Source organism: Lepidochelys kempii, chromosome 9 (assembly GCF_965140285.1).
Source record: "Lepidochelys kempii isolate rLepKem1 chromosome 9, rLepKem1.hap1, whole genome shotgun sequence".
NCBI classification, from domain to species: Eukaryota; Metazoa; Chordata; order Testudines; family Cheloniidae; genus Lepidochelys; species Lepidochelys kempii.
Genome location: NC_136388.1, coordinates 401110 through 414099, shown reverse-complemented (window position 1 = coordinate 414099; position 12990 = coordinate 401110). Strand labels below are relative to the sequence as shown.

Here is a 12990-nt window from a genome sequence, read left to right as displayed (position 1 = left end):
TTATTTATCCCTAGCCTCTGTTTGTCAGAGGGTGGAGATGGATGGCAGGAGAGAGATCACTAGATCACTCCCTCTGGGGCACCTGGCTTTGGCCACTGTCGGTAGACAGGATGCTGGGCTGGATGGACCTTTGGTGTCACCCAGTATGGCCATTCTTATGTTCTAAATTAAAAGGAACAATCACAAGAGTGAAATGCCTGCAAGCTTCATGGAAACCATTTAAAAACACCGTATTTAAGGCTAAGATTTTGTCACAGTTATTTTTAGTAAAAGTCAGATGGGTCATGGGCAATAAATAAAAATTAACATAAGTCCATGACCTGTCTATGACTTTTACGAAAAAATAACTGGGACCAAATGGGGCTGAGCCTGACCCCTGCTGCATGAGAGAGGGAGGTGGCTGGGGCTCCGGGTTCTCCCTGGTGCCCGAGGTGGCTGGGAGTCCCGGGGGTCCACACCACCCATGGCGGCCGAGAGCTCTGGGGCTGGCGGCTGGGAGCTCTGGGTCCCCCCATGGCAGTTGGGAACTCATGGGGCACCCCATTTGCTGACAGCTCCAGCCCCACCACCCCAGGGCTGGAGCAGAAAATGTCCCAGATTCCATAAAATTTGTGATATAATTTTAGCCTTAATCATAATAGATGCTCAAACTAAATGTATACCCCAAATTAAAAAGACAGACTGTCAGAGGCCATCATGGCTTAATAGCAGAGTAAAAGAGATGCCTACAGTCAAGAAGGCATCCTTTTAAAATTGGAAGTTAAATTCTACTAAGTAAAATAGAAAGGAGCATAAACTCTGTCAAGTGTAAAAGTATAATTAGGGAGGTCAAATAATAATTTGAAGAATAACTGCAAAAGACAAAACAACCATTTTTTTAAAAAAATACATCGGAAGCAGGAAGCGTGCCAAAACAGTTAGTGAAGCCACTGGTTTATCAAGGTGCAGAAGGAACACTCAAGGAAGACACAGTAGTTGTGGAGCAACTAAATGACTTATTTGCATCAGTCTTCACTGCAGTGGATGAGAGGGAGATTCCCACACTTAAGTCATTCTTTTTAGGTGACAGATTTGAGGAATTGTCCCAGATTGAGTTGTTGATAGAGGAGGTTTTGGAACAAATGGATAAAATAATAAGAAGTCACCAGAACCAGATGGTATTCACCCCAGAGTTCTGAAAGAACTCCCCTATGAAATTGCAGAACTACTAAATGTGGTATGTAACCTGTAGCTTAAATCAGTCCCTGTATCAGGTGACTGGAGAATAGCCAATGTCGATTTTTTTTTAAATGGTTCCAGATGCTATCCTGGCAATTACAGGCCAATCAGCCTAACTTCAGTACCAGGTAAATTGGTAGAAACTATAATAAAGAACAGAATTGTCAGACACATAAATGAACACAATATGTTGGTGAAGAGTCAGCATGGTTTTTGTAAAGGGAAATCAGGTCTCAACAATATCTCAGAATTCTTTGAAGGTGTCAACCAGCACGTGGACAAGGGAGACCCAGTGGATAGCATGTACTTGGACTTTCAGAAAGCCTTTGGCAAGGGTCCTTTCCGGAGTCACTTAAGCAAAATAAGCAGTAATGAGATCAGAGGGAAGGTCTCTTGTGGATTAGTAACTGGTTAAAAGATAGGAAACAAAAAGCAGGACTAAATGGTCAGTTTTCACAATGGAAAGTGGTAATAGAGGGGTCTTCCAAGGATCTGTAAAGCAACCTGTGCTGTTCAACATTTATGAATATGATCTAGAAAAGGAGGTTGAACAGTCAGGTGGAAAGATTTTCAGGGATACAAAATTACTCAAGATAGTTAAGTCCAAAGTAGACTGCAGATTTACAAAGGGATCTCAGAAAACTGGGGGACTGGGCAACAAAATGGTAGATGAAATTCAGTGTTGATAAATGCAAAGTTATACACATTGGAAACATAATCGCAACTATACATACAAAATGATGGAGTCTAAGTTAGCTGTTACCTCTCAAGAAAGAGATCTTGGAGTCATTGTGGGTAGTTTGATCAAATGCTTTAAGAAATGTGCAGTGGCAATGAAAAAAGCTAATAGAATGTTAGGAACTGTTAGGAAAGGAATAGATAATAACAGAAAATATCATAATCTCAAAATATAAATCCATGGTATGCTCACACCTTAGATACTGCATGCAGTTCTGGTGACCCCATCTCCTAAAAGATATATTAGAATTGGAAAAGGTGTAGAGAAGGGCAACAAAAATGATTAGGGGTATGGAACAGTTTCCATCTGGAGAGAGATTTACATTGCAACAGCCCTGGGGCTGGGCTGATTGTCAAAGCTATTCCTGCCCAAATGTGTACCATAGATGGTTAAGGTGGCTGGATATATCAGGTATATCCTCAGTTGTGGGCAGGGTGGATAAAAATAAATGATTTAAAAAAAATCTGATTTTTTTTTTAATTTAAATTGGATTTTTTGGATAAAAGGCTTTTTGAGGAAAAGACTTATCTAAAGATAGTTTTAATTAAGATACATTATAGCTCAAAGATGATCTCATCATGGAATAGGGATTATAAATTCTAATTCTATAGTATGAAACAATATATTCATGTAATGTTTAAGAAAAGTTTTGTAAATGAATTCCAATAGTTGGTGGATTAGGGACCCAATTTTATGGGGTTCCAGGGGATTCTGTATAGATTATTTAGGTTAATCTTTCTATCTACCCAATGGGACTCAGTGCTCAGTCCAGAAGATACCATCAGAGATGCATAGTTTTGCAGTTCTCAAACTGTGGATTTGTGTCTCCAGGGATAATATGCTTGTTAACAGCAAAAATGTTTTAAAATAAATAAATAATATATAGAGGTGAGAAATAACAGACCTCAACCCTATTGTCCCTCTGCAAATGTGTACACAGAGTCAATCCCTTACCTCTCTCTAAAAGTGCAAAGTTTCAAAAAGTTCAATGAATAGAAGATTGTTGGGAGCAGAATAAATCTAGACAAGGAGAAGAAGTCTGGAGATAAATGTGAGAAGGGAGGGACAGGCAGTAGAAACAAAAGTGAAACTGTTTGAGCAGCATATTCCAGAAGTCTTGAGGTCTTTCTGAGTGTAGCCTTCATTGATTTGAGATCTACCATCCCATTCTCTCACTAGAAGGGAAAACCTATAATGGCAGAAAGCCATAAAAGAGACCCAGTTTGGGAATATTTTAATGAAGTTGCTCTACCTGTGGGTAAGACAGGCATGCATGCAAAATGCAAACAGTACAACAAAGAAATGCAAGGCCCAGTTGCCCGAATGAAACAACATCATGAGAAGTGTTCCTTCTCAGGAGGAAGCTGTGTTGAAGACGACGAAAGGAGCATGTCTGAACATGCAGGATCTTCAGGTTGGTAAACTTTTCTATTTCATAGTTTTTTCTTAAGGACTGCCTGTCTTCCTTCTGGACTATTCTTGAATTCTCATGTTTGAGCAAAAAAATGTAGTTGTTACTCTATGGTCCTGTCATTTTAGATGCAGTTGTGATAAAAAATAAACAGCTGAAATAGGCAGAACTTCCTTTTTCAGTTTCACCTTTAAAGTAGTACTGAGTGTCAGTGAATGCAATGAGTAATACTAAATGAGCAGTGTGGTGGTAATAATTAAATAACTGCATTGACTTAGTTTAGGAGAATCCATCCTCAACATACAGGATTCTGAAGACTATCCACTTTCAAGATCACCATCATTTTCTATAGTTTCAGAGTTATCTGCCAATGATAGTTTTTCAGTCACACCATATATGTCATATAGCCACAGTATATCACCTAGCAAAAAGAAGAAAAATCTCCATCATCCAGAAACAACCATAATAAATTTGTGATAAGAACCAGCAGATTACAAAAAGCGTTAATTGAGGAAAAAGTTGCCTGATTTATTTATGCAACAAATTCTCCTTTCTGTATGATTGAGAACCCATGCTTCATTAACATGGTTCAGTCATTAAGACCAGGATATGTTGGATAAAGTGTATGAAAGAGAAATTGAGCAGTATGCAAAAGGTCTAGAGGGTGAAATTTTTAACCTGAGTCTTGATGGATGGAGTAATGTCCACAATATGTGCTTGTGTGACGACAGAAGAAGGGAATGTCTTCCTTACAGAAACAATTGATAAATCAGGAAATGCACACCCAGCAGAATACTTACAAGAAGTTGCAGTAAAAGCTATAACAAACTGAAAAAAAATTCAAATGTCAGGTACGCAGCTTGGTCACAGACAATGCCAAAAATGTATCCTAGATGAGAAGAAATTTAGCAGAGATTTGCAAGCTAATAACATATGGTTGCAATGCTCATTTGATGCGCCTCCTAGCCAAAGACTTCGGTGTTCCAGAAATAAAGGCTAATGTTGTTGAAATTGCAAAATGCTTCCGTAACAACCACTTTTCAGCAGCTGCTCTGAAAAAAGTGGGAGGAACCAAGCTAACGCTCTCACAAGATGTGAGATGGAACTCAGTAGTGGACTGTTCTGAGCACTGTATCAAGAACTGACCTAATCTGATGATAGTTTGTGAACAAAGTCGTGAAAAAATAGATGGCACTGTCACAGTCAAAGTTCTCAACAATGGGCTTAAGAGAAACGTTGAACACACGCTGAGTACTTTGAAGCCTATTTCTGTAGCCTTGCACAAAATGCAGGGAAATAGCTGTTTTATTGCTGATGCCGTTGAAATTTGGAAGGAACCAAGTGAGATCTTAAAAGGAGAAATCTGCAATGACAGAGTTAAATTACAAACATTAAAAAAACGAGTGGGACAAGCACTATCTCCAGCTCATTTTCTTGCAAATAATCTCAATACTCAGTACCAGGGTCAAACCTTAACTGCTGAAGAAGAGAAGTTGGCTATGACATGGACATCCAGCAATCATCCCTCCATAATGCTAACTATAATAAACTTCAGAGCTAAGGGTGAACCATTCAAGAAATATATGTTTGCTGATGATGTTTTAAAGAAAGTTACACACCAGTGAACTGGTGGAAATCACTTAAGTACTTGGATTCAGAGACCATTGAAGTAATAATCTCACTTTTAACAGCAGTAGCTTCTTCTGCCAGTGTAGAAAGAATATTTTCTTGCTTTGGAGTAATTCATTCCAAATTGAGAAATTGTTTGGGACCTGAAAAAGCAGGAAAGCTGGTTTTTCTTTCAGATTACGAACAGACAGGAAAATTAAGGTGAAGACGACTGAGTTAGCTGCAGAAGCCAATATTTAAAGTTTCTCGTGTTGACCTGGCTGACACAGTTGATTTTTTTTTTAATATTTCATTTAACTATTTTAGTTAAAAACAATTTGAACAAAAACAAACCTGATTTTAAAGAACTTGAATGTTTAAATTCAAAAATTCATATGCTTGTTTTTTTAAAATATTATGTTTGCTGTTGAAGAAAAAAATCCAGAATACATAACGTTGTTGTTTTAGTTAAATAAAACAATTTAAATGTATGTTTGGTGGTGATCTCCTCCCAAAACAGCATGGCAAGAAAATCTTCCAAATATTAATGATTAACCTGTTGAATTGGAGATAGTTCACCTCCCAATGACTTCATAAATATCTGCTTCAATTACCTTTGGTAAATGAAATAACCAATCATTCATTTTGTGATATAGCTGTAAAACTAGTTTGAAAAGTTTTCAGAATAAATCACTTAAAAATGTATAGTGTGTAGCTTCTAAAAACGAAACCTGCATCTCTCTCAAAGTTGTGAAGAATGTATATTAAGGTTATAACAACCAACGAGAATGCACTTTTATGGAGAAATCCCTGATTAAATCAAGTCTTCCTGACTAGTGATTTAAATCAAATCCACCCTGGTTGTTGGTAATGGGTAAGTGAGCTTTTCCGTGCTCCAAGGGATACAGTTTCTCAGTTTTTGTACCTCCTTTTTACCTGAAGGTTGTTGTACCTCTACTAGGCTGCTGATGAACTCTGTGCTAGTTTCAGTGGGGCAAATGATGCTTCTTGTTTGCAGGTATTCCAGTTCCTTCTTGTGTGGCTCCACAAGGGGTAATGCAGTTTTGTGTTTTGATATTCTCATGGGTTGCACATAGGAATGCCACTTCCAACTTAAGCTTGTCCTTTAAATGTATATCTCCTTGGAATATGACCTTTTATGTCGTTAGAATCTGTCCTGTTCTCTGTCATGTTGAGAATTTTCTCGTGCTGTCCTGCAACCAAATCTATGGCTTGCACTGCCCTGCCTTGAACTACGTTGCAGGTTGTTTCACAATTCATCTGGAGCCGCATTTGTTATTGATCTAATAGAATATTTGCAAATATGGAGGTTGAATAGCTGATAGTTGCTTTCTCCAGTGCATGTACATTGAGAGACTTCAGATTTACCATGGTCACACTGAAGATAGTTTCTGTTTTTTGTGTCACAGCATGAACTGCTGGAATTTTTCTTTGGTAGATTGGTTTCCCACCCTCCTTGCACCATTGCCCATAGTCTGGACATTTTTCCAGTACATATTCTAGACTATGATACCTCCACTCTCTGTTGGTCTGTCTCTGTCCTGCCCCTTAAGTTCTTTTGGCTTGAGTATGTGTACTTTTTCTGTATTGGTGGCTGTTGTTTTGATCTTTTCCTTGGTTAGTTTAACAGCCTTTGCTATTTGGACGCATTTCTCCAAGGTTTGATCTCTTTTTATCAGTAATTGCTCCCTTAGGTTATAATCATGTCTCACAAACAACCCTTTCTCTGGAGACATAAGATTCCCTGATCACAGTTACATGTGGAGGCCAAGGTTCTCAGCTTAGTAACATAAGTATCTGTTTCCTCTTCTGCTTATTGATTTCAGGTGTAAAAAAACCTCTACCTGTTCTTTCTCTATAGTCTCATTCAGCGGGGAGCACAGTATTCACCCAACACTCTGCTCAGCTGTTCTAGTGTTTCAAGCACTATTCCTGGCTACAGTCAAAATGTGTTGAAGTATGGCAATGCAAAATTAATACACCCAGTAGTAACACAGTACAATAAACATCTAATTATAATTAGTTCATCATAAGAAAAGGAGTACTTGTGGCACCTTAGAGACTAACCAATTTATTTGAGCATAAGCTTTCGTGAGCTGTAGCTCACGAAAGCTTATGCTCAAATAAATTGGTTAGTCTCTAAGGTGCCACAAGTACTCCTTTTCTTTTTGCCTTTTAAGTATTGGGAAAACTGGTATCTCAGGTACTGGGCTGTGGCCGTGTTTACAAATGCTGTATGTTTTTTTATATGATGACAGTTTTGCATAAATGTTATGGAGGGGTTTAGTTTTAGCTAATGTTTTTCAAGCTGTGATTTTTAGGGTGTTAAGAATATAGGAAATGCACTTAAGATAGTAATTACTATTTTGTATTAGAGTAACAGCCGTGTTAGTCTGTATTCGCAAAAAGAAAAGGAGGACTTGTGGCACCTTAGAGACTAACCAATTTATTAGAGCATAAGCTTTCGTGAGCTACAGCTCACTTCTTCTGAAGAAGTGAGCTGTAGCTCACGAAAGCTTATGCTCTAATAAATTGGTTAGTCTCTAAGGTGCCACAAGTCCTCCTTTTCTATTTTGTATTAACGTACCTTGAAAGCCAATCTAATGTGCCATGGGGCTTTATAATATTAAAGAAAACTGTGTTTCAGTAGCAATGGAAATTGACTTAACATTCAAGTCATCCACTTAATGTTAAAACAACAACTAAATCTAGATTCATAGATGATTTGGGCCCAAAGGGACCGTTATGATAATTTAGTCTGACTTCCTGTATTACATAGGCCATAGAACTTCCCCAAAATAAGTCCTAGAACATATCATTTAGAATAGCATCCAATCTTGATTTAAAAATTGTCTGTGATGGAGAATCCACCATGACACTTGATAAATTATTCCAATGATTAATTATGCTCACCATTTAAATTGTATGCCTTATTTCCAGTCTGAATTTGTGTAGCTTCAACTTCCAGCCATTGGCTCATGTTACACCTTTCTCTGCTAAATTGAAGAGCCTGTTGTTAAATATTATTTCCCCATGTAGGTACGTATAGACTATCATCATGTCACCTTTTAACAGTCTCTTTGTTAAGCTAAATAGATTGAGCTCCTTGTGTTTATCACTATAAGGCATGCTTTCTAATAATTGAAGGGTTCTTGGGGCTCTTCTCTGAACCCTCTCCAGTTTAACAACATCCTTCTTGAACTGTGATAACTACAATTGTGATCCAGTAACCACCTCAGTCAGCTCTTTTAAACTTGTTAAGATTTGGGTGCAAGTTGTCTGGACCAGCTACTTTAAAAATGTCTATCTTTAGTAGCTTCTGTTTAATGCCCTCCAGAGCTGCTAATTAAATGGAAAGAGTGTTGTCATCACCCATATGATGAGACTGTATCATCTGATTTTTTCCCAAATGAAAAAACAGAAATATTTAATGGCCATCTCTGGCTTTTCTGCATTATTACGGATAATATTACCATTTCCGCCAAGTAATGGATGAATATCGTTGTCAGGAGTTTTTTTGTTCCCAATATATTTTTTTAACAACTCCCTTATTGTCCTTAACTTTGCTAGTCATAGGTTTCTCCCAGTGTCCCTTGGCTTCTCTTATTAATTTTCTATAATTCCTAACTTCTTATTTATATTCATTACTATCAGCTAAAATCTAAACAATCCAAAATATTTAAAAACAATTGTCTCTTGGAAGAGCTTTCCAAGGAAGAAAAGGAAATCCGTGATACCCAGAAAATGGAAGCAAAGAAGGAAGCTAATGATAAATTATTAATAGAATGCGAAGTAGATTGTGCAGATGAAATGATGAAATAGTATGTGGAATTTAATAATCCACTGATAAATGTTAAACTTAATTGAACATGTCAGTAATTAGGAAAGGTATGAAAGTAATGGCTAACCATGAAAATATCCATATCTGAGCAATGAGGTTAGTTGTGTGAACCCAAATATACTGAAGAGCACTGATGGAGGAGGAAGCCTAGTGAGATGGACATTACAGTAGTATTATATTCTAATAAGAGTACTTCATGGATTTTAGCCAAGGAGTGAAATGTCACATGTTTATAATAATCAACAAGTAAAATTGACAAGTTACCAACTGAGTTAATGTGAACACTCAATTTTGAAATTAAAATGAAAAAGCAGCTCTCGGTACATTCTGGAGATATACTTTAAATAGTTGATCTGTAGACATAGCAAATAAGATAAACCAATAGGAATCTCTAAGAACATAACCAAAATATTAGTCATACGTGTTTAATTAAAAAATTATACTAATTTTATATACTGTATATACTGTTATACAGACATAGTCTTGATATTTGCAGACATCAGAAAAGTAGGAAAATTTAAACCTTATAATTGTCCGTGATAGAATGGTATTTGTCTGTGTAGCTGAATTATGAACAGAGTTCTGCAGCATTCAACAGAAATATGACAACAGGAAAAAGTCCCTTTACAAATGTCATGAAAACAATGGCTACAAAAGATAGATATCTAACACTATACAGGAAGACTGAGACCTCCAAAATAGAAAACGAGTAATACAATAGATGAGAATACTGTCTTAAATACTGTGGCAAATTGCCAGCACTAATATGATGGGTCTTGCACTTTCTCTTCTTGGGGGTGGGGGAAGGGTTAAGAGCACTGTTTCTTGCCCCTGAACTGAGATATTAGCTGCCCCACTAGTGTCCTAGAGGAGGAGAGTGGAGAGGGAGGGACCTGGGCCTGCCCTCTACTCTGGGTCCCAGCCCAGGGGCCCTAGAGATAGCAGTAAACCACTTGAACTAGCAGTTTCTTCCCCTGGGCTACTTCCCTCTCCTGCCCTTCAGCTTGTGGGGCTTCCTGCCCTCCCTCTGCACAAACCACGTGTCCCTTTACCTGGTGTCTTGGTGGTCTTAGGCCACCGCAGCACTTCTCCAAACTCTCCTCTGCTTCCCTCCAAACTGCTCTCTGCTCCAACACCAAACCACTCTGCTTCAACTCCTCGTCTTGTCTGATTGAAGCAGGGGAGATTTATTAGGTGACTGGCTTCAGGTGCTCTAATTGACTTCAGGTGCTTTAATTAATCTGTAGCAAACTTTCTTCCCTCTAGAGGGAATAAGGCTCCCGTCTAACACTCTCCTGCTGCCCTCTGGCTATGCTGTATCACATATCCCGCTCCCCTGCACAACACCATGGGGTTGGACTACTTGGGACGAGAGGTAGTGCTGTTGTGATAGGCCATCAGCGTTGCCGTGTTGGCTTCCGGCCCTATGCTGTACCCGGAAATGGAAAGGCTACAGGGATAGGAACCACCTAGTCACCCTTGCGTTCTTCTCCTTGTTTCTGTGCATCCACTGGAGTGGGGCGTGGTCTGTCACAAGGGTAAACCGCCACCCCAGTAGGTAGTAGCAGAGAGTCTCCATAGCCCATTTTACCACTAGACATTACTTTTCAACAGCTGCATACTTTTGTTCCCTGGGGAGGAGTTTCCAGCTGAGGTACAAGATCGGGTGTTCCTCCTCCCCTACCATCTGCGAAAGGACGGCTCCCACCCCTACCTCTGAGGCATCTGTTTATAGGATGAATTCCCTCTCAAAGTCTGGGGCTGTGTGTACTGAATGGCAGCAAAGGGCTGTCCTTACATCTGCAAATGCTCCTTCTGCCGCATCAGTCCACTTTACTATCTCAGGGCCGTGAGCCTTTATCAAATCTGTCAATGGCCCTGCTCTTGTGGCGAAATGAGGTATGAATCTCCGACTGACCTGCTTTTTGCGGACTGGTTGAGGCCAACCTTGTGTTGCCTCCACTTTGTTTCATTGGGGTTTCACCAAACCTCTCCCTACTACATACCCGAGGTATATGGTCTCAGCTAGTCCTATCACGCACTTGAGAGGGTTGGCAGTGAGGCCGGCCTTCTGCAGGGCATCTAGCACCATTTCTACTTTTCCTAGGTGCATTTCCCAGTCAGGGCTATGGATGACTGTCGTCTAGATAGGCAGCGGTATACTTGGCATGGGGTTGCAGCAATTTGTCCATAAGTTGTTGGAATGTTGCAGGGGCCCCATGGAGTCTGAAAGGGAGGACAGTGTACTGGAACAGTCCATCGGGTTTAGAGAAGGCAGTCTTTTCCTTGGCATTCTCGGCCAGGGGAATTTGCCAATATCCTTTGGTCAGGTCCAGAGTGGTTCGGTATCGGGCCTTGCCTAACTGATCAACTAGCTCGTCAATGCATGGTATCGGATAGGCATCGAATTGGGATACTTCATTCCATTTCTGGAAGTCGTTGCAAAACCTCAGGATGCCGTCAGGCTTGGGGACTAGGACGATAGGGCTGGACCACTGGTTGTGGGATTCTTCAATAACCCTGAGTTCCAGCATCTTCTTCACTTCTGTCCTAATTTCTTCCCTTTAGCTTCCGGTATTTGGTACAGTCGTATTGTCACTTTTACTCTGGGACTGGTGACAATATGATGTTGGACCAGTGTTGTACAAACCATGTGTCCACAAACCGGCTGTGTACAGAACAGGTCTTGGTTCCATTAGATCATATCAATGACCTCTGTTCGTTGTTCTGGAGTTAACTCAGGAGATATCTTCACCTGCCCCTGTGGGTCGTCTGTCTGGGGTGGAGCTCCCCGAATGACCGGTCACGCCAGGGCTTCAGTAAGTTGATGTGGTAGATTTGCTCTGGCCTTTGGCGGTCTGGTTGTCTGACCTTATAGTCCACCTCCCCAATGGCTTCCAGTATCTCATATGGTCCATGCCAGCTGGCCAGGAGTTTGCTTTCTGCTGTCGGCACTAGCACCATCACCCGTTCCCTTGGCTGAAATCTCCGTACTTTCGGCCGACGGTTGTAATATGTCTGCTGGGCCTCTTGTGCTTTTTCCAAATGTTCTCGTACTATAGGGGTTACTTGAGTTATTTGCTCTCTCATGTGTGTTGTGTGCTCAGTGACATTCGTTCCTGGGTTGGGTTGTTCTTCTCAATCTTTCTTGGCAATATCTAATATTCCGCGTGGGTGGCGTCTGTATAGTAGTTCAAAGGGAGAGAAACCAGTGGACGCCTGGGGGACTTCCCATGTAGCAAACATTAGATACGGTAGAAGGATATCCCAGTCTTTTCCATCCTGTGCTACCACCTTCCAGATCATACTTTTAAGGGTACAGTTAAACCGCTTGGCCAGTCCATCTGTTTGTGGATGGTAGACTGAGGTCCGTATGGCCTGGATGCAGAGTAGGTACATAAGTCTTTCATTAATTTTGACATGAAGGGGGTTCCTTGGTCTGTCAGGATCTTCTTAGGGATGCCCACTCTGGCAAAAACCTGGAGTAGTTCTTTTGCTATTGCCTTGGATGTGGGGTTTCTTAAAGGAATGGCTTCTGGATACCGCGTGGCGTAGTCAAGGATGTCTAGTATGTTTCGGTGGCCCTGTGCCGATCTTTCCAGTGGGCCCACTATGTCCATGGCTATCCTCTCGAAAGGGATTTCAATAATAGGCAAAGGTACTAATGGAGCCTGCAAGTGAGGTTGGGGGCTATGCAACTGGTATTCAGGGCAGGAGGCACAATAGCGCTGGACCTTTGCATGTATTCCTGGCCAATAAAACCTTCTTAGGACTCTATCCAGTGTCTTGTCTACTCCTAGATGTCCCTTAAATAGGTGACTGTGAGCTAACTCTGGTACTGCCCTTGTGTATTTCCGTGGGACTAATAGTTGCTCTACTTCTTCCCTTCGTATTTGCACTATCCTGTACAACAGATTGCGTTTGAGCACGTAATATGGCCTTGGGCCTTTGGTCTTTCCTTGCACGGGTACGCCATTTACTTCTGTCATAAATATAAAGGGAAGGGTAAACCCCTTCAAAATCCCTCCTGGCCAGAGGAAAAATGCTCTCACCTGTAAAGGGTTAAGAAGCTAAAGGTAACCTCGCTGGCACCTGGCCAAAATGACCAATGAGGAGACAAGATACTTTCAAAAGCTGGGAGGAGGGAGAGAA

The 12990-nt window shown here is 40.5% G+C and overlaps 1 protein-coding gene across 41 annotated transcripts in view; it reads left to right on the top strand.

Annotated features, from left to right (window-relative positions):
• Positions 1-12990, top strand: part of DLG1 (discs large MAGUK scaffold protein 1) — a 441560-nt gene that overhangs the window by 209839 nt on the left and 218731 nt on the right. Inside the window, exon 1 of one of the 41 annotated variants that reach the window (XM_073358943.2) lies at positions 3279-3371. The exons of the other annotated variants lie outside the window; for them this stretch is intronic. Coding sequence (XP_073215044.2) covers positions 3294-3371 — 78 coding nt within the window. The 5' untranslated portion in view covers positions 3279-3293. Of the gene's footprint in view, positions 1-3278; positions 3372-12990 lie in introns of those variants that run through there. 41 annotated transcript variants of the gene reach the window in all.